Source organism: Rhinolophus hipposideros, assembly GCF_964194185.1.
Source record: "Rhinolophus hipposideros genome assembly, chromosome: 7".
NCBI classification, from domain to species: Eukaryota; Metazoa; Chordata; class Mammalia; order Chiroptera; family Rhinolophidae; genus Rhinolophus; species Rhinolophus hipposideros.
Window position 1 is genome coordinate 25211610 of NC_138053.1, and position 22746 is coordinate 25234355.

The 22746-nt window shown below is 37.1% G+C and overlaps 1 protein-coding gene and 1 long non-coding RNA gene across 3 annotated transcripts in view; one reads left to right on the plus strand and one right to left on the minus strand.

Annotated features, from left to right (window-relative positions):
* Positions 1–9804, minus strand: part of CAMK4 (calcium/calmodulin dependent protein kinase IV) — a 193544-nt gene extending 183740 nt beyond the window's left edge. The window contains exons 1-2 of one of the 2 annotated variants that reach the window (XM_081053187.1): positions 9697–9804; positions 8703–8941 (exon numbers count right to left, since the gene is read on the minus strand). In XM_081053187.1, the coding sequence (XP_080909313.1) occupies positions 8703–8863 (161 nt within the window). In that variant the 5' untranslated portion in view covers positions 8864–8941; positions 9697–9804. Of the gene's footprint in view, positions 1–8702; positions 9138–9696 lie in introns of those variants that run through there. The other variant, XM_081053188.1, reaches the window with a different exon arrangement.
* LOC308499572 lies at positions 8405–11251 on the plus strand. The gene is made up of 3 exons (XR_013993607.1): positions 8405–8962; positions 9269–9473; positions 9592–11251. It is a non-coding gene; the product is annotated as an uncharacterized lncRNA (long non-coding RNA).
* The last annotated feature ends 11495 nt before the right edge of the window (positions 11252–22746 follow it).

A 22746-nucleotide genomic window follows, 5' to 3' on the forward strand; every position in this document is an offset into this window, starting at 1 on the left:
AATGGCAGTAAGCTCTTATCAAAACTTTTCATCAGGTTATCTTAAAATGCATAACAAGTGCACATATGTACCCACTTCCCCTTTGTGCACAGACACACCTCACAGTATGATTTCTTTTTTGTTTGCATTTTGATCTACATATCTGCTTTTAAATCATTTTCATAACGTAGAATGTTATTTAAGTAAAGAAGCTTATTCAAGTGTCCACTTATAACTACCATTCTTTGATGCAGTAATCACCCAACAAGATGTTTCGAATACATGTTCCTCTCATTATGTATACTTATGTACCTTTAATGGCTATACATGTAGTACTGAACCAACATGGAGTATGCTTTTCAAAACAGCCAAAAACAAAAATTAAAAGCAAAACTTAGAGAAAGAAAAGGTTCTCTAATACTTTCTTCTAACACTCCACTATATTATTATACACACCCTGGATAGGGACATTGAATTTTGGAGATCCCAGCTTTAGACAAAATATAAGTGACTGCTTTAGTTTATTGCTAAAATCTATTCAAAATAAAAAAAGAACAATTTAGTTTTTCAAGAGATTGCTTATTTAAACTGAGTCTCGATTTAAGGATTGTAATTAGTCCATCTGAGATATATGCATGGCATAGAGGAGGATTACTCAATATGCAGGTACTATATTAGAAAACAGAAAAATTAATTAAACTTTACTAGTTAGAGACTAATCTTTTATTGATAATTTTTTCGCATACTCTTTTGTAATTAATTTTGTAACTGTCATTTCAGATATAATAGAACAATCAACATGAAACTATTTATTTATTTTATAAAAAATAAATTACCCTCCAATAGTCTTTGTATGTGAACACTGATAGTAATCACTTAAACACACTTCATGTAAAGCTTGTCCATTTTCAAACACATAAATATGAATGGAGCTAGCTAACATGCTACATGGGTAAGAACTGTAACTGCTACAGTTTCAATAGACATACACAAAAGATAAGTAGGTATTTAAAGGTTGTGCCCACCTTAAAAACTAATATCAGGTTGACATTTTCAAAGTGTAAAGGAGATTCAAGCCAGTTCCTTGAATAAATGAAGTCTTGAAATCATTTTAACCTGAAATTCTCATGTAACTGAGGAGAAGTAGAATTTTAGCTTGACTGATCTAGGTGAGTGAGAATTCCTCAAACTATAGGCTGCTTGTTTTTGTACACTGTGCAACCTAAGGATAGATTTGACACTTAAAAAAAACTTTTTTAAATAAAATAATAAATAGAAAAAGAAAAAAGAAAAAAAATATCATACTTTGTGATGTAAAAATTATATAAAATTCAAATTTCACTGTCATAAATAAAGTTTTATTGGAATATAGCCCTGTGCTATATTCCATTTTGTTTCTGTGTTGTCTATGGCTGTTTTCACTCAACCATCACAGAGCTGGGAGTTGTCACAGACAGCATATGGCCCCCACAGCCTAAAATATTGTCTGTCCCTTTATGGGCTTTTTACCAGGTTGAGGTAACTGATCTCAGTCCCCTCAATCCCACACTTGCCCTTTCTTATCTCATCGTATCATCGTAGGCTGTAGGAGGGTTTTTTTTTTTTTCAACAGACATGGTAAGTTCTGTCTTAGCCACCCCCCTGGTTTATGGGTTAATGGCAAGTTCTGAGTCCCACAACTTCAGCCCAAGATGCTTCTACAGTCACCTTTCACTCTCATAATGGTATTTTCTTTTATTTTCAATTGATATAGACACAGTCATTTTTTTACATGCTTTCTTTGATCTGACGTCAACTCTTCTTCCCGACTTTATCTGCCATAACAACGTTCAGATTTTGTAACGTTTGCAAAATAAAATGTGTATCCTGCATTTTTCTGTCAGTTTTTGCCTTTTCTGAGAATGTACATTCCACCTGGTATCCCCTTCAGCAAAGCTCTTCCTGTTAAAATCCTGCCAAATTTCAAGGTCCAACCCTCCCATGAAGACACCTCATTCCTCCCAGTTGAAATTATCACTACATCATAAAGACTGAGGTGGTTCTATTATCTCTATCTCATATTGTTTTAGTTATTGATTTATCTCTTATTAAAATTATTGTTGATGCCTTATTAGTAGTAAACTATACATTGGAGGCCAAATAATATTATATTCATCACATTCATTTATACTCTAGCCCCCATGCCCCACTACTCACACACACTGTCAACATATATTGCCTAGTTCATACTTTATTCAAAAGGTCAGGCCGGTAACAGGACCGTAGGTGGCACAAAAGTATGGAATTAAATAACAAGGAATCAAAAAATGAGATCATTATCTTGTCAATTATTTTTCAGTGGTTCTGATTACATTAAAAAGAAAACCTCAGTTTGTGCTACTGTGGTTTTAACCCTGCTAATCTTTGATAATCTCCCTTTTTAACAAAGAGGGGGCAATCCTCGGGCTTAGAGAGTCTTCTGCCATCAAATATTTCTAGCTACAATTTAATACAAATGCTTTGGTTTTATTGCAATTTATTTTTACAATTTGGTTCTATTTATGGCATGAATACTGGTTTTCAATTTAGTAAAAATTAGTATTCTGGATAAGTAAATTTAGATGAACAAAAATGAGGTGACAAACAAAAATATTAAGCAAATTATATTATAGATGGTATGCACATATGACAGCAATCTTAATGGCATTACATAGACATGGGAGAAACTTCTGGGTATAGCAGATATTCAATAAAGTCAAATAATTTTAATCCATCAATCTCCCCGTTGTTAACCATCTTCATAACAAAGAAAATCATGTAAAAGCCTAGCTTCAAGCTTCTGAGACTGCTTCTAGGCAGGAAAGGCGGTGAGTGGGTGGGAGACATTTGACAATGTCTAGGGACATTTTTGGTTGTCTCAACATGGGGATAGGAGGAGGACAGCTGCTATTGTCATCTAGTGGGTAGAGGCCAGGGACACAGCTAAACATCCTACAATGTGCAGGAGTCCCACAATGAAGAATTATCTGGCCTCTAATGTCTATAGTGCCAGGGCTGAGAAACCCTTTCTCTAAGAGTAAAGACTACATAGACTATTCTTTGTCCATCATTATAAATCACCCTCTGTCCAGCACAGCTCCTGCACTTATTTGATCTTTGCCACTAATAAGATTACTGAGGAAAGTCCCCCACCCAAACCTTTCACTATTTACATGCCTCCACAAGTGTTGCCCTCCATTTAGCAATTAGAAGTTTTTAAAATGAACTGTATTAAAGAGTCCATATCCTTTATGTGCTAATACTATGCTATCAATATTTAAATCTAACTTCCTAATTAAACCATTGTAGTTATGAAATTTTCAGGTGATCCTACATTATCAAATAGGGAAAAATAATTAAGGTAAAGATTAATATAATTTGAGTACAACCTTGAATCAGCTGCTATTGCATTCATGTAGTTACTCTTTGGCCTGAATTACATGGTTCGTTGATTCACTTAAATATATTTTGCAGAATAAACCTAACCTTGAAATTTGAATAATTCAATATTTTTATTAGATATGTTAGCTTCCCCAAAAGGGAGTCTAAAGAGGACTACCTTTTAAGCTAGTCACCCCCCCTCCAAAATCATTAACATAAAATTAAAACAACTAGTAGTTGAAACAGTTTACTTGGCTATCACTCAGCACTTTATTCTCAAATATATCAGTGCAAATACATAATCTACACATATGTCTGAGGGTAAAGTGTTTACAAGAAAGTTCTTTGAAGCTATTTTGTGGTTAGTGCTTTCTTTCTCTTTCTCTCTCTCTCTTTGTTTTTCCAAGTAAAGTTCTCCAGCACAGTTTAGAAGCAGATGGCACCTGTGTCTTTTTTTTTTTTTTGTCTTCAAATTAGGAGTTATTTTTACCCTTGCAACGGTATTTAAATATGAGAAAATAGTGTGTTCTTAAAATTATATCATAGCTTTCATTTAACTTTAAGGCTCTTTAAAATGAGTGTATTTCCAAGTTTAGGAATTAATATGTATTAACTTTAGTGGTTGGTATAGCGAGGGGGCATTTCATGCCTTCAAGTTCAGGTTGATTTGACTCCTAATTCTGACACGCTTGTGGTAAAATGATAGTGAAGGTGAAACTGCATCCCTTTCATTTCAGAGACACAAAGCACTCTGCCAACAGAAAGGCAGCATTATTTTCAACACCTGCAAGCTACAGAGGTGGCAGTTATCAATACACCCACTGTGAAGAAAGGAAACCAACTGCTGAGTGAAATTAGGGTCACGGTCACACAAGTTTTAGGGAGAGAACAAACAAGTCACAGACTTCCCTTTCCCTGGGGTCACTAGGACTGAGATCATCACATCAGGACCAACAGAGACCACATCTCAAAGAAGAGGAAGGGAGCATGCCCACTGTGCCTGGCCCATTTCATTATCATTCATTCACTCTCAAATCATTTGTTAAGTAGCTGCTGAGTACTGAGCACTGGGCTAGGCAATGAGTACACAATAGTGAACCAGCCAAATCCACGGACTGCCTTCCGGGAGCTTACAATCAGTGTTCCTGAAAACAGCCTGTGCAGCTCCAGTTTCTATTCTCCCACTTGCAATCCCACCTTGCTCCTGAGTCAAGAAAGACTGGAGTGCACGGAGAACAAAAGAGATACCAAACTTATATTTTTAATTCCTAGTCAGAGAAAAAAACATACCGTGGGCAAAAGAGCTTAAGATACTTAAGTATGTGTACGTGGCAGGAGATCTGGAGACAGCAGTGTATCCCCTGGATAGCCTGTGAGGCCCAAAATGGTAGTGTGTGTGGGGGGAAACCAAAGGCATGAGACGTACTGGCTAAGGGGAAAAGGGAAAGGGAAAAGAAAGAATCTAATTCCACCAGCCAGGAGCACTGGTTAAAGCCTTTGTGTTAGAAAACACATACTTTTTATGTTTCCTTACAGGAAGCATTTGCTGGCTATTACCTGGGGCCAGAATTATACTTTACCAAGTGAAATACACCACTGCTCAGGCATGTGAATTCCTCCCCTCTATAGTGAATGTGTCGTGATCCAGTCTCTCACTCCCCTTAGCCATTCCAGAGTGTAGTGCACCCAGCAAATCTTGGGAAGACACCAGGTTTTTTTTAAATGTTTGAAAGGGGAACCCCAATAATGACTTGGACACATAACCAGGAAAACTTCTCTCTACAGAGCTCTGCAAATGGAGACAACTTTATGTTACCGATTGGTCTGCAGGGCACTTTTCAAAAGGACTCTGTCTCGTCCTTTAATCTGGCAGACAGCAATTTACAGCCTAAAACAGCACTTTTCAAACTGAGTCACAACCCATTAGCAGGATGTGTAATCACATGGATTCAGCCAATATTTTTTAATGAAACAGAATAAAATCAAACAGCATAAAATAAGAAAATTAGAGTACATTGTTGGTAGTAAGAACAAACATTGCTTTATGAAACTTGTTTCCATTTTAAATACACACCCATGTCTCACCACTAAATCTGTTTGGTTCCTAAGGAATCATACATGTAGTAAGGGCTCTTCTATAATTATGCTTCAATGGGGTTGCCATAGAAATGCATTTTTAAAATTGTGGATCAGGTTTGTGGGATGATTGAAAGTCAATAGCCTAAAGAAACTGCAGTTAAGTGAAATGGAATTTTTTTTTAAAAAATTGATTCCAAAATAATTTAACACACCCTTTTTCTTTTGTCCTCATTATCTTTCATTTGGTTTCACTGAATTTGTGTGTGGGGAATACATCTAGTTTTGTTACAAACATTCTTTCAGTCTTGTACAATAGACAGAAACAAAAGGTGGGAAATAACGGAAAACAGAACATGGGCACAGGGCTTAGCACAGGGCTAAGTCTCCACCACAAAGCAGGCCATGCCAAACTCTGTTCTTCCTGTGCCAAACCACTGGACAGAGACCGGACCAGAGGTAGGCTCCCTTCTCCTTTGGAAAAGCCATTGAAATGCCAGTTTCTCAAATCACTGGGCAAAGAACCAACCACTCTCTAGGATATGGAGCACTGAATAGAATCATGGCCAATTCATATTTTTACGTAGAACTGAATTTGTTGGTGTATCATCATTTTTGTAAATTTTTTGACAAACTCTCTAAATGAAGCAGTATTTTCAAATGTAAGTTTGGAAAAATGTAATCAGTTTGCCTGATACTCTTAAATAATCCTCCTCATCCCCACTCCCATCCTGACCAAAAAAAAGCCATCACCTGTACCCTGGTGTAAATGGCTACACGTATGTAGATCATTGCTGCCAGCACCATCCAAGGACTTCAAACGGTTATAGCCTTTGAGAATTTAGCTCCCTGAAATTCCCAAATATCATCAGGGTGTGTTGCCTTAATGGCTACATGTCCAATGTTCTTGAATTCATGAGTCAGTAGCTTACAACATATAATTATAATATATAGTTACATTATATATAATACATAATTATAATAATAGAGGAATGACTATTCACAAATTTACTTAATCCAGCGGGGATTGTCTACACCCTGGAACTAACCACAACGGCACACACAACACCTAGGGCATTGTTCTCTTAACATATTAATGACAGCTGTGTTACCAATGAGTTAAATGTTTCAGCCTTAGATTCAGGCAGATTTGGCCCCAGACAGAGTAAAGAAAATAAAGACCTGCAACCAATTGTTTCAGTCTCAACCAAAGTCTCAAGGGGCGTGGAAAAGCAACAACTGCCATCTTAATACTGAGAACTTACTACAGAGAACTACTTAAAACACGACTACTGAAAAACAGCAAAAGTAAGAATTTTAAGTTTTCACAAAGTATTTTAATTCTGTGATTTTTCAAGATAATCAAACAACTAGGTAGCAGAGTGAGAGTCTTAGTAATACATAACTGATTTAATTTGTTGTCCAAATGTATTGCAAAATATAATACCAAGCTTTTTAAAAAAAATTAACTTCAAATTCCTTAGCTTTTCCCTATGAAGTCTACCATTCCGTACATGTGTACACCTGGCAGTTTATTTTTTGTCTAACCACTTTCCCATCCCTTAAATTAAGTACATTTCTTGAGTTTCCTGATGGTGAAGCTTATTCATAAAGATAACGTGTGCTGATAAGTCAGAGCCAATGAGAAGTATCTGGGGTAAACGTTATTCAGAAAACAATGGGGTTTGGTGGGGGGACAGTCCCTGTAGCAACATTAGGCACTTCCTCTACTAGGCAGCAGTTTCTAAAACAGCAAGTAAACAATTTTAAGTAGATCATCTCTTTAATCAGAAGTTTATACTGCTCTACTACAGCTCATCATACGATTATGGGTTTCAAGCCTTAAGGTAAGAGACATTTCATTTTCAACACTCTAGTGAACGCATACAACAGCAGACCTTCGGATGAACGCTGACAAACGTGATGGAATCAGGATGTTTATGTATACATTATTTAATGCTCAAATATTTTGGAATATTTTAAATAGCGACAAACTGCTAAATTTTCATTCAGAAGTTCTGCTTCTTATAGACCTTCTGTCCTCTACAAACCATTAATAACAGTGGCAAATCGGAGGTGGGGGTGACCCTTACACCTTTCCACTAAATACTAGTAGAAATGTCCGGAATCCTGCCCTGTGGTCTCCGGTGGCTTAAAAAAGAAATTGGCTGTTAGCTAAACTCCAGCAAAAAGAGAATGGAAAATGAAATTACAAAGTATTAAGTACAGAAGCTTTAACTTGTCAACAGTTGAAATGACATCTTCAGATTCCCTATCATAAAGGGCCTGGATCTAAAATGAGTGTTGAAAAGAACTCTCCTTACCTATGGAGAACAGAAAGGAAAGAAGGTAAAGGAAGGGAAAGAAAAAAAAAAATTTAATGGATAAAAATATGAGAACCTATGGCATCATTCACATGGCAAAACTCCTACCTGTTTGGATCTTCAAAGGAGGAATGAGGGACATTTCTGCAACCCCAGGGAGGTGGCTTTTTGCATACATATTAATAATTTAAATAAATCACTCCAGCACATGAAAGAAGAGCAGCAAAACTCTTCTAATTACCGCTGCCTGGACCCCATGTGCTGTTTTTTCTTTAAAGCCACACTAGTTCATTATTCTGCCATCAACTCTTAAATGATTCATCCCCCCACCCCCACCCCCTTCACCCTGAGCAGACTCTGCAGGGAAGCTAGTATTTGAGTTTAGTTTCTAGTGCCACTTGCTTTGGAGAGCTTGCTGTGGGGAAGGGGAAAGAATCTAATTTAATAATTCTGCCATGATTTGGAGGGGCACCTTCCCTCCGCTCCCACCCCTAGAATTAGTAGACAAACAAGACACTCTGGCAAGCTATAATTCTAAGCGAAGACACCAATTGGGAAAGCATGGCCCAGGTGCGGTGGGGGCTGTCACCCAAGGGAACTGGCAGCCAGCAAGGAGGAGGAAGGGTGGGAGAGAGCCAGGTTGCTGCTCTGCCGCTCCCAGCTGCAGCAGCCCGGGCGCGCTCCGGGGAAGACCCGCCTCGCACTTGAATGGTGCTTAGTTCTCTCTCTGACACTCGGCGGGGAGAATCCAAGGGCAGGGAGGCCGGCTCCCTCATCCTCGAGAGCTGTCTCTTTCGCAGGCACAGCCCCCGGTGCGTGCGGCGGGCTTCCCCAGAAGCCCGAGTCCGCGCGCAGGGCTCGGGCTCGGGCTCCACCAGGTCCGGGGCGCCCCCGCACGCCCCAGCCCGCCGCCCACCGCCTTACCGTCCCAGCTCCGACTCCACCTCGAAGAAATCGCTCAAAGCATCCCTGTTGGAGCCGTCGATCCAGTAATCCGGGACGAGGCTCCCGGCCGCCGGGGCCACACTGGCGGTGACCGAAGAGCAGGACGAGGCCGAGCAGGAGGGCACCGTGACTTTGAGCATCTTCGCGGCGGGACTCCGGAAGCCGCTGCCGCGGTCGCCGCTGCTGCCGGAGCGAGGAGCCCCGCTGCCCGCCGCCGCCTGCAAACGCCGGAGCGAGAGGTGGTGCCCTTCACACACACGCACACGCCCACCGCCACCGCCTCCCCCAGCGCCCTGGCCGGCGTTCCGGCTGCGGCTCCCTTTCTGCACGCTCTGGAGGGAGGGTGGGCAGAGAAGGGGGAGAGGAACGGGGAGAGGGTGTGGAGGGAGAATCCGTATCACCGCCAGCCGGACTGAGACGAGGCGGAGGCACAGCGAAGGAGAGAGATTCCCTCCTCCCCCTTCGCTGCTTCCCTCCCCACCTCCCCTCCTCCTTCAGCTGAGCCTTTCCAGCCCCCCTTCCTTTTTTTCTTTCTCCCTCCCTAGCAGTGGCTGCTGCGGTGCCGGCTAGGGCGGCTCCGGATGCAGGAGCTTGGGGAGGGCACAGGACCAGAGCATCATCCCACGCGCCCTCCCACGGGAGCCGGGAGCCTGGAAGGGATCGCACGCTGTGGGACGCGAGCTCCGTGCGGGAGTGGCGGGCGCTCCGCGCGCTCGAAGAGCACATGGATGCGGGCGGCCCAGCAGGATGGTGAGAAAGGGACCTGGCTGTTGGCTTAACTCATCCCTCCTTGAGCGTGTCTTGGTGGCGAGTCCTTCCCACCTACCAGCAGCTAACCAGCCATCTCTTGTTCGTCCCTCCAACAAAGCTTATATTTGTGGCTGTGGTTGTTGATCCCCCAAGGCTCCTGTGCCTGGACCCCGTGAAATCTGGAAGAAAGGAAAGCGCCTGTGTCCACGTTGACCCGACTCACCTTTGAGTGAAGTCTTCTGTTGGAAGAGACGCTGTTTTGCTGCTGCCTCCTCTGGCACTGTTGGAGCTCCCGAAAAGGCAGGTACTTGCTGTGGCAGGTACTCCCGTTCACTCCTCAGAAGGCTAGCAACAGAAGGGACCCAGAGAATTACAGATCTGGAAGGGACCTGTGGAAGCCAACTGGTCTCAGCCCTCTGCCTTAAGGCGAGATCTGTCATCATTCATGTCGGAGAAGATTGCTACATTTAGAGCTCTGCCCTTTTTCCAAGCATATGTCCCATGACAAGCATTCTAATACCTGTCCATCAACCTTTAGGCTATCATTCTAAGTATTGGTTAAATATATATTATTTTCTATTTCTACAGTGAAGTTTTTCTTTTCAGTGCAGATGAACAGCAATTAGTCATTATATTCCGCAATAAATTTTTATCTATAAAGATAGTTATTACATCACATTTCATTTCTGGCTAAAATAACTCTAGGCACCGTATTTAATCTTACTTCACAGGTGTTACTTTTAGTCTTTTTCCCCCTGACTTTTCTCCAACATGCACTAAACTCTTCTCAGCACTACCCCATTCCTGATAATACCAGTAAACAAACTCCAATATTTTTCTCTCATTTATTGATTTATTTCCTACACTTAAGAGCTTTTGTGCTATATTGATAAACTAACAAAACAACAAAATCTAATCAGTGCTAGAAATGTGATCCTTAGTTGATTGGAAATGAAAAATAAATACAAAAACTATTCCTCACATGTCATTTTATGAAGATGAGCACATGCTCAATTTACAAAGGGCCTAAAAATAGGAAGTATATGTAGATTCATATAAATTCAGTTAAATACTGAATTATTTGGTAAAAGACTAAAAATGCTGACATGACTTCTTACATTTCAGAGAATGAATTCACTAATCTTCATATTAGAAAATCAAGTTCATAAGCAAATAAAGCACTGTAAAGTAAATTCCAGTTCTCACTTAGTAAGTTTCGCTTGGCTTACACTGACCAATGGTGGGATGGGCATGAAGTGTTGCTAGGCCATTTTTATTCACGCCTCTTTTAGGCTAGTCTTGAAGTGGCAGCACTGCATGTAGATACTTGTCTGTTGTGAGCAATTCTTCTACAACGTAAGTCCAAAGCAAGCATATTACATTGAAAGATATGGTAAGCCTCCTTTTATTCCTGCTACTTTAAGAAACAATAGCTAGAGAAATACCAGGGGTGATTGTAGAGTTGATATTTACTTTCAGAATTAGTTTAGTCTTTTGACACCTATGCTTTCATAACTGACTTTTGTAAAAGTGCTGTTAACTGAAGTTTAAAAAGAGGGTTTTTGGGGCAGCCGGATGGCTTAGTTGGTTAGAGCACAAGCTCTTAACAACGAGGTTGCCAGTTCGATTCCCCCATGGGCCAATGAACTATGCCCTTTACAACTAGATTGAAAACAATGACTTGGGTTGGAGCTGAGCTGTACCCTCCACAACTAGATTGAAAAAACAACGACTTGGCATCCTGGAAAAACACACTGTTCCCCAATACTCCCCAATATAAATAAATAAATAAATAAACACATAAACGTATTTGGCCTAATGAATGCAGTTTATTTTTATTTAAAAATATAAGACAAAAATAAGTATTGTTTTAAAACAGGTGGAATAGGAAATAAGTCCATGGAATTTATCTTTACTCCTTAAGAAATATCTTCTAAAGTGACCAGGAAAGAAACAAAGGTATATATCCACAGAAAGAAAGGGAGAAATAATATCAACTAAATTTTAGAATCTAGGAGCAAATGGACAAATGGTAACTGACTTAGAAGATTGGGTAGATCTGAAATCCATATTTGCAATGGGAGAAGACAATAAGAAGAAATCTAATTCTTACCACAGAATTCTAGAAATGCTCAGGAATTAGATTACTGGGTCCTTTTAAATGTGAAACAGAGAATAAGACATTGATTTAACATTTTTATACGAAGCTTTTGAGCCCCTATATCTCTTCTTCTACTATTCACAGCAAAAAACACTCTTTCCAAACTCTTGGGAAAAAGACTTGATTTCATCTTTGGAACTGTTGAACAAAAACTGAAGTATGTCTTAGATCACAAGGTACAACTGAGACCATACTGAAAACAGAGGGATTCATGAAACTCTGTGTAACAAACAATGAGATCTCCAGGTCCATTAGACTCCTGGAATGCTGAAAAAATAAGCTTATATCTATTATATCCTTGGCCATACAAGATATTGGAGGGTCATTGAGAAAACCAAACAACCCAAAAGGAGGGGGACCTATTGATAATGACTGTTAAGATACCTTTACCCAACAAAACATTCTGATTTTTCACACCTTACAGTGAAACCCATCACTGAACAGGTTTAGGGACCCAAAGCCTCTAATGAGTTATTTACTGTCTCACTCAAACATGAATAGAATTCCATTCTGGTATAGCTAACCCTCCTGCATATTACAATTATAATCTCTGGACTAAGTATAAAAAGAGTTATTTAATGTGCAGAAGAACCACCAACATCAGAAAATTGGAAATGATATAATTCATAAAAGAAAGGAACTCATCTGAATAAGATACACATTTATTTGTCTTTTCCTCTGAGGGCTTTCAGGTAGCACAATATTAGTAACTTGAGGTGTCAGAAAACAGGGCTGGCAGAGAGGCTAGAAACTGAGGAAATTCCAGAAAGAAGGGACCACAGCTGAGGAATCCCAAAATCTGCATATAAACTGTACTCAAATCCTAGGATAACTTCTGAACTACGTATATGTGTGGGAGACTCCAAGGAACCCAGCAGAAAGCACCAAGAAATAAGTAGAAGGTTGAAAAAACTGAAAAGAAATTTGAACTGTTCCTCACTACAGGGAGACAAGGTTTGGCATGTAAGTTCCACCAAGTTTAACTGTGAGTTAGAAGAAAAAAACAAAACAGAACAAAACTCTTCAGGAAGAAGATAACAGATTCTAGAACCTTATCAAGGAATCCTTGACAATCCAGTATACCAAAAAACAAACAAACAAAAACACTAGATATGTGAAGTGGTAGGAAAATGTGAATCACAGTAAAAAGAAAAAAAGAAAAAAAAACAATCAATAGAAACCAATCCCAAGATGATTCATAGATTAGTATTCATAGATAAAGGATTTAAAACAACTATTATAAATATGTCCGAATAATTAAAGGAAAAACTAATCATGAGTGCAGAGATGGGTAAACCTACCAAAGAAGTAGAAACTATTAAAAAGAAACAATTGGAAATTTAAGAACTGTACAAGCAATTTCTGAAATTTGAAAAAAAAGAAAAAAATCACTCAATAAGCTTACAGAAGAGTGCAGATTGCAGAAGAAATGGTGGGTGAACTTGAAGATAGAATATGGTATCCAACCTCCAAGACAGTCCCTTCTGAACTTTGCCTCCTGGTATTCACACCCTTCTGAGTTCACCTACCAGACTGAGTTAAGGTTGACATATGTCACAAATAGAATATGGCAGAAGTGAAGTTGTGTGACTTCCAAGGTCATAAAAGCATTGCAGATTCTGCCTTGATCTCTTAGATTCCTAATTCTGAGGAAAGCCAACTTCCATAACGTAAGGATGCTGAAATAGTCTCCATGGAGATGCTAATGTGAAAAGGAACCAACTTGCTAGCCATGTGAGTGAGCCACCATGGAAGTAGATTCCCCAGCCTCAATCAAGCTTTCAAATGACTATGACCCAGTCAAGATCTGACGGCAACCTAATGAGAGACCTGAGCTGAAACCACTGAAAATTTTAGAATTTCATGTGATTCAGAATTCTGAATTCATATAAAATGTGAGAGAGAAATGATTGATGTCATTAAATTTTGGAATAATTTGTTATGTAGCAATAGAGAGCTAATAAAAACATAGTTATAAAAATTATCCAACCTAGAAAACATAAAGAAAAAATATTGAAAAAATGAACAAGTTTCACTGAATTGTCAGATAAGATAATCTCAAGATACCTTACATGTAACTAGAGTCCCAAGAGGGAAGGAGAAAATATTGGGGCAGAAATTTTATTTGAAAAATAATGGCTGAAATTTCCCCAAATGTACGTAAACATCAACTTATATAGATTCAAGAATTTCAGAAACCCAAGCAAAAAAAAAAAAAAAAAAAAAAAAGATCTAAAGCCACACCGAGCTCCATGAAATGCTTGAAAACAATAGATTAAGAAAAAGTTTTGAAAGCATCCTCTACTGAGAAAGAGGGTGGGTGGAGAGTAAATTATACATTACAGAGAAGTAACTATACAAATGACAGATGACTCCTCATCAAAAATAATGTAGGCAAAAAAACAATGGAATGATGTCTCTAAAGTTATTTAAATTGAAAAACATGTAACTGCTGAGAGGAAAAAAAAAAACACCTTGTATATCCAGAATATTAAATATTCCATACTAAAGGAATATTTTTGGCTGAAGATAAATAAACAAGATGGAAATTCAGATATACAGAAAGGAATAAAGATAGTAGAAATAGGATATATGTATAAATAGAACAGGCTATTCTTTCTTATTCTTTTAGTTAAAAGACAATTCAGGGTTTAAAGCAATAACTATAAACTTGAATTTTGTGGTTCATAATATATGTAGAACTAAAATATGATACAAACTACTACATGTAATTCCTTCTATATAATATTCAGGAAAAGGCAAAATTAAGTGACAGAATGTTGATCAGTGATTCTCAGAGGTAAGGTAGAGAATTGAGGGGATTTGGGGGATGATAGAAAGTTTTGTATCATACATTAGATTATGATTATATGATTTTATGTATCTATCAAAACTTTCTAGTTTTTAAATTGATAAATTTTAGTATATGCAAATTATATCACAATAAAGCCAATTAAAAATTGTAATAGCATTATTTAGCTTAGTATAACATAGGGAATAGAACCAATGGAATTGTAACAGCTATATACGATATCTAAAGGGTAGTAGATTGGGGGTGGGGGGTTATCACTTTGTGAAGGGTGTAAATGTCTAATGTTACATTCAGGTATTTGTACACCTGAAACTAATTTTAAAAAATTGTAATAGCAGTGCAGCAAAGCCTTTAACTTAGGTAAAATTAAAAGTCCACAAATATTGAAAAGGAAGAAGTTAAACTGTTGTCATTTATAAATGACTTGATTTTTACATAGAAAATCCTAGGATTTGACTTGGACTCCTAAAATTATTAAGTGAACTTGGCAAGGTCACAGGGTACAAGGTCAAAATAAAACAGTCGATTGTATTTCTATATCCTGGCAAATGGAAAATTGGAAAATGTAACAAAAATATTCCATTTACAATGAAAAAAAGCATAAAATACTTGGGAATTAATTTTAAAAAGGTGTTCAAATTTTCTACAGGGAAAAATACCAAATATTGCTAAGAGAAATTAAATAAGATCCAAATAAACAAAAATATATACCATGTTCATTGATTGGGAAGAATAAATATTATTAGCATATAACTTCTCCATTACTAGAATTAAGTTAGTAGGCTTTGTTGTAGAAATTGAAAAGTTTATTCTAAAATGTATAAAGAAATTCAAAATACCTGGAATACAAAAGTAATCCTGAAAAAGAACAAAGTTGGAAGCCTCACTCTATCTGATTTCAAAACTTACAATAAAACTACAGAAATGAAGACAGTGTGGTCTGGGCAAGGACAGAAAGAATAGGTCAAAGGAACATAGTAGGGAGTTCAATAATAGAAGTATATACAGGTCCTCAATTAATTTTTTTAAAAGTTATCAAAGCAAGATAATGGACAAAGGAAAGTCTTTTCTTTCTTTTTTTTAAATTAAAGTTTATTGGCGTGACAATTGTTAGTAAAGTTACATAGGTTTCAGGTGTACAGTTCTGTAATACGTCATCTGTATATCACATTGTGTGTTCACCACCCAGAGTCAGATCTCCTTTCATCACCATATATTTGATCCCTTTGGAAAGTCTTTTCAATAAGTGGTACCACAACAAGTGAATAAATGTATAGGGGAAAATGAACCTTACTTTTTCCCTTGTACCACACATACAAATTAATTTAAGATAAACTATAAACAATGCATAAAAGCTAAAACTATAATAACACTTTTTAAAGAAAACATTGAAGAATATCTTCAGGAACTTACAGTAGATAAAAATCTTAGAAAGGACACAGTGAGTTCTAAACATAAAAGGAAAAAAAATTAATTGCAATTTATCAAATTTTAAAACTTCTGTATAGCAGGAGACAATAATGTGAGTATAAACACAAGCCACGAACGGCAAATAAATGTTCTCAATACTATTATCTGACAAAGGATATGTATTTAGAATATATAAAGAATTCTTAGAAATGAATAATAATAGGAGGAAAAAAATTGAAAGCTTTCTAGTTTCTGCTCAGGACATAGAGAGCTAAAAAATACATTGCTCCAACTCTTGTACTACAACAACAAAAAGTCAAAATGCAAGGTCAAGATTTTCTTGAATCTTCAGAGAATTGAGGTCACAGGACAAGATAATCTAAAATCTAAGGAGAGACAGGTGTCCACAAGGAAAGATGGCATTTGCCTATCTGTGGCAAACACAGCCACACACTAGTAAGAATTTGATATGAAGAGTAACAAATTGTGGGATGTTGAATGTGGGCTCACAAGAGAATGCGAAACCCCTGGGAGTCACATATATAGGGGAGTTTATACCTTCTTGCAGGCTTTTCTTCACAGACTCTACTGGGCACAAAAAAAAAAAAAAAAAAAAAGGGTGAGAGTCCTGAAAAAGTATGCCTTATAGTACAAATCTGGAGAAGGAGAGCAGCAGCTTCTGTGAAGGAGCTAGAAAATCAGCTAAGACCTTCTCCCTTATCTCCCATATGGAACAAAAGACTTATTGTGCAAGTGGGGGGATGGAATAAACATTATCACCTTTAAGTACTGGTACAAACCCACAGCAGCTGGGGGAAGGGAAAAGGAAAAATCCTTTCAGCCTGAAAGGAGAAGGACATATTTCTATATGTCCTGAACACAGAATTAAAAATGGTGGCAAGGGAAGAGCTCAAAGACCCAAGTCACATCCCCAAGACCCAGTGACACAGGGCCTACCTAAGATAAAGTTTAATCAGAACAGCAGAGAATGTTCCTTGTGTCTCCTACCACCAAACTAATAAGCACCAAGTAACAAGTAGCAAAACAATATTGTTAGGAGAATTGCAAGAGCATGGAGACAGACTTTCTTTGTGGTATAGTACAAATGGAAGACCTCAAGCTGAAGGTAAAGCAAACAAAGAGAAGAAGGTGCAGGAAAAGCAGCCCCCACCCTAAACAAAAGACATTGGTAAAGAAATATGAAGTACTTCGTACAATGAGGATAAGCATAGCATCAATCAACTGCAAATCCAACCAACCTCCTCACTAGGTTAACTCATATTTCCACACAAAATGCCTAGCAGAGGGCAGGAATGCCTCCTTACAGGCATAAAATCTATTTACCTCAGTTTCCACTGTTCAAGGCGAGATGCCCAGCTTTCAACACAAAATTATTTTTATGTTGAAACGAAGTGGCAAACAAAGTGGCAAGAAATAAACAACATATTGCTAAAAAGCAAAGCTCTAAACTGAACTAGACTCAGATATGATGGGGATGTTAGAATTACCTGACAGAGACATAAAAATAGCTATAATTACTATGTTAAAAACTCAAATGGAATAGGTGAAAACATATAATAGTGGGGAATTTCAGCAGAGAGTTAAGAACTAGGAGAAAGCATCAGATAAAATTTCAAGAAACAAAAAAAAAAGTCACAGTAAAATAAATGAGGAATGTCTTCAACAATCACATCAGTAATTATTTCAGTAGCGTATCAAAGCCTAGGAAAGAACTAGTGAACTTGAAGATAGGTCAATAGAAATTATTCAAATTGAAACACAGAACACAGCACCCAAGAGTTGTGGGACAATTTTAAACGGTCTAACATATAACGAAATGGAATTCCAGAAGAAGAGAGAGATAAGAGTAGGGGAAAAAATTTGAAGAAATAAAAGTTATAAATTTTCCATAATTAGTAACAGACATCAAACCACAGATCCGAGAAACTTAGAAAATAGCAAGAATAGATATCAAATATTATATATTTGTATGTGTGGTATATACAGAGGGTGCCAAAAAATGTATACACATTTTAAGAAAGAAAAACACTATTAAAATTGTAATACTCAATATATACCGATAACAAAAGATGAATAGAAGTCACGTGTATACATTTTTTTGGCACCCCCGGTATGTGTGTGTATATACATACTAATATACCACCTATGCATATTATATTCAATCTGCTGAAAACAAAAGATGAAGAAAAAACTTGGAGGTAGTCAGAGAAAAAGACACATTACAGAGAAAAAATGATAAGAATTACAGTAAAACTTCTTGTCAGAAAAGGAGAGGATGACACAATGACATCATTTTTTTCTAATATTTCTATAATGGTATGTTTTCTAAACAGTCTCATTGAAGTTCAAAATGTGTAATTTTCTAAGCTTTGGGATATGTATATGCCTGCCAAACCATCACCGCAATCAAGGTGGAGAACATGTCTGTCACCTCCAATTCTTGTGCCCCTTTATAATCTCTCCCTTTTATCTCTCCTTGTCATCTCACTACAAGCAACCATTGATCTGCTTTGTGACGCTATAAATAAGTTTGCATTTTCTGGAGTTCTATATAAATGAAATTATAATATGTATTTTTTCATTCAACTTAATTTTTTAAAAGAAACTAATATACATGTTTTTAAAAATTGTATAGTGCTGAAAAGCTTAGTACTCTTCTTGTTTATTTCTATTATCAGTTTCTACTTCTCTGAGAACAGCCTAGGTCCTATGTTTTCTAAATTATCATCAAAATTTCCTAGATTTCCAGATAATTGCAGAGCTCTTTTCTTTGGCTACACGATCTGGCTTCCCTTGCCTTGTTCATCTTTTCTAACATTTTCTGGCTTTGAAATGTAATAATATTAGTGTCCATCTTAAGAAATTAGAAAAAAAAAACATGTAAAAAAGACTTAAAAGAAAGGAGGGGAAATTAATAAAATAGAAAACAAATATACCATAGTATTACTCAGAAAGTCCCAAGTTAGTGCTTTTATAAGATAAATGAAATAGATGCAGTCCTGGACAGAAAATCAATAGAAAGAGAAGAGACATAAGTAACCAATATCAGGATTAAAACTGGGGAAACTACCACAAATTTTATACATATTTAAAATGTCATGAGAGGATATGAATGAGGTGGATAAATTCCTAGAAAAACACTACTTACCTAATTGACACAAAAAGAAATAGAAAACCTGGATAATGCTATACTTATTAAAGAAATTTGAATCTCTAATTGAAAATTTTTCACACACACACACACACACACACACACACACACACACACTCACACATTTAGATCCAGATGGCTTCACTGGTAAATGCTACATTTTAAGAAAGAAAGAACCTCAATTTTACACAAATTATTCCAGAAAATAAAATTTTAAAAAAAGAACAATTCTTTACATGCCTTTTGAAGCCAAGATAAGTTGGTTTAATGAAGACATTATAAGGAAAAAAATTTTCAGGCCAATATTACTCATTAATTAATTTTTTTAAATTAAGCAATATATAAAAATTATACTATGTCATGACTCAGTTGGGTTACTCCAAGAATTCAAGATTCGTTTAACATTCTAAAATCAACCATATATGTCACCTATTTTAGCAGATAAAGAAAAATTACATGGCCATCTCAATAGATGCAGGAAAAAATGATAGATGTCAAGTCCATTAATTATAAACACCAAAAAGACATTTAACAAACTGGTAATAGAATCTGCAGCAAAAATCACACTTGGTGAAATGCTGAGAAATTTCCTTCTGATGTCAGACATGATGAAAGAATGCTCTCCACCACCACCACTTCTACTTTTATTCAGTATTGTTTAGCAGGTCTTAACCAATGCAATAAGGAAAGATTTGAAAAAAAAAATCTAAAAGGGATAAATATTGGAAAGAAAGAATCTGTCATTATTTATAGATGACAGGATTGCTTATGTTAAAATTCAAAAGATTCTATAAATGAATTTTTAGAATTAATGAGTTTACAGTCAGTGAATACAAAATCAATAGGCAAATTCGATATAAAAATTATATTTTTATATGTTAGCAACAAACAACTAAAAAGAAAGTATTTTTTAAACTTTACTACTCAGCAATAAATTGAATAAACTACTAATACATACAGAAACATGGGTGACTCTAAAAACCATTAATCTGAATAAAAGAAGAGCTAAATAAAGTATGTATTGTTGGTTGGTATTATTGTATGACTCCATTTATTTGACATTCCAGGAAAAAACATAAAGGTAAAATGACCCACATGGAGATATATTTTGGTGTTATTTAAGAACACTAAAGTTTCCAAAAAGAATTACCAATTTACTTACAAAGAAACAATAGTCAGAATTTCATCATACTTGTCATCAGTAACACTGGATTCTGGAAGACAATGAAACAACCACTTCAAAATTAAACAAAAAAACTGATTTTGAACCTATGCCCAAGCTAACTAGCATTTCAAGTGAAGCAAAATAACATTTTCAAATATTCAAGGAATCAGAAAATGTATCATTCATTCATCTTCTCAAAAATAATCTCTATAGGATGAACTCCAATAAACCCTTTCATATGTGCAAGAAAGTGAGTGACGTAGAACACAAGAGTGCTAAATGAAGAAAAAAGCTCAAGTTTAAAATTAATGCCCAATATAATAATATGAATTTATATAACACACCAGTCTAGAAGTGTGAGAAGCAGCAGAGGAGAGAGGCTAGGAGCAGAAAACACGTAAATGTACACTGCAAATCCCATCCCTTCCAGGCAAGGAAGAGATATTCTGATTAAACATGGACATTGATAGAAACTTATAAGATTAAATATACATTCCAAAATGTAAGGATAAAAATGAGAATAGGAAGTATTTGTAGCTTTCAAAGACAAAGGTGGGGGAACAAAATAGGACAAAGAAAGTCTGATAGACAAAAGGCAAAGGGGTAAAAAAGGAACAAAATGGCATTATAAAATAATTAAGATAGCTGTGGTACACTGACAAGGGTGCCTCACTCAAAGCTGGCCCGCTCCCTGGGGGCAGCTTGCATCCAATTACTCATTCCAGACTTCTTGACTTAGTGCAGAACAACTCTGAAGGTCCAGTCCATCTCCAGAGCTCCCTGGGGGATTGGCTGAGACCTCAAATGTATCAAATGTATCACAGTTCAGCCTCTCCTTCTGCCCAATCCTTCCCTTACTTCCTCACAGGCATTGTTCTTGATTGTTCCCCGATAAACTTTATGCATGCATATCTCTGACTTCTCTATCTCAACAAAAGTTTCTAACAGCGCCTGATTTCAGACAGTGGGTGTCAAAGGGTCCAAGGAAGCAGATTTTAAGGATAGATTTTTGGAGCTCAATCACTCACCAGCTGCTTAACAATGAAGATCACATTATTGTTTGTGAATGGAGTACGGTAGCTCATGGCATACTGTGGTAACATATATATTTATTTTTAATTTTTGTTGGGGAATATTGTCTCTCCAGGGCCCATCACCTCCAAGTCGTTGTCCTTTAATCTAGTTGTGGAGGATGCAGCTCAGCTCCAAGTCATAGCCATTTTCAATCTTTTTTAAAAAAATTTATTGGGGTAACAATTGTTAGTGAAATTACATAGATTTCAAGTGTACAATTCTGTAATATATCGTCTATAAATCCCATTGTGTGTTCACCACCCAGAGTCAGTTCTCCTTCCATCACCATATATTTGATCCCCCTTACCCTCACCTCCCACCCCCTAACCCCCTTACCCTCTGGTAACCACTAAACTATTGTCTGTGTCTATGAGTTTTTCTTTCTCATTTGTTTATCTTGTTCTTTTGTTGTTTTTGGTTTATATACCACATATCAGTGAAATCATAGGGTTCTCTGCTTTTTCTGTCTGACTTATTTTGCTTAGCATTATACTCTCAAGATCCATCCATGTTGTCATAAATGTTCCTATATCATCTTTTCTTACCGTCGGCCGTTTTCAATCTTAGTTGCAGGGGGCACAGCTCACTGGCCCATGTGGGAATCGAACCAGCAACCCTGTTGTTCTGAACTCACACTCTAACCAACTGAGCCATCTGGCTGCCCAACATATTCTGATTATATATTGTTGCCTAACAAATAATTCCAAAGCTCAGTGGCTTAAAATAAATATTTCATTATTTCTCTTGATTCTGTGGGCTCAATTGGGCCAGTCTCCAGCTTTAATGAGGTAGAGGTTTCATATGGGAATTTAATTGGGCTCATTCACATGGTTGGAAGCTGAGGCTGGCTTCAACTGTGACATCACCTGGGACTGTTAACTGAGTGCCTACAAGTGGGCTTTTCACTGCATGGCAGCTGGGTTCCAAGAGGGAATATCCCAAGCACAAGTGTTCTAAAGGAAATGATATAGAAAGTCTAGGTCAATTAATTAAGGGTTAGGCAAAAAGTATCATTTATTACCATAGCATTGTATTGGTCAAAGTGATCACAAGTAAAGGCCAGATTCAAGGGGAGAGGAAATAGTATGTGTGACATACGTTAGTAAGATGCGGTGAAATTGGGACCATCTTAGGAGACTAGCTACTGAACAGTATTGTTAAAATAAAGTAATTGTTAAAATTTCACTAGTGGTAAACCAAGGGATTTTAGTAAACCATGGGATTTTAGTATAAGGAAAAGCATTGATGGGTGCAATGACCCAAATGTTTGAAAGGTTGGGGGAAAGCCATCATTATAAGGACAATAGAAACAGATAGATTTTGTTGAATACAACCAGCCATTGGAGAAAGAAAATAAAAGGCCAAGGATGATTAATCATGAATTTAAGGCAAAGTGAGAAAGGTAGAGGGCCTCCTTGCCAGCTTTTGAAGAGACTCTCATCTCCTTCAGCAGGACAGCAAAAGGAGTTGTGAATCAGG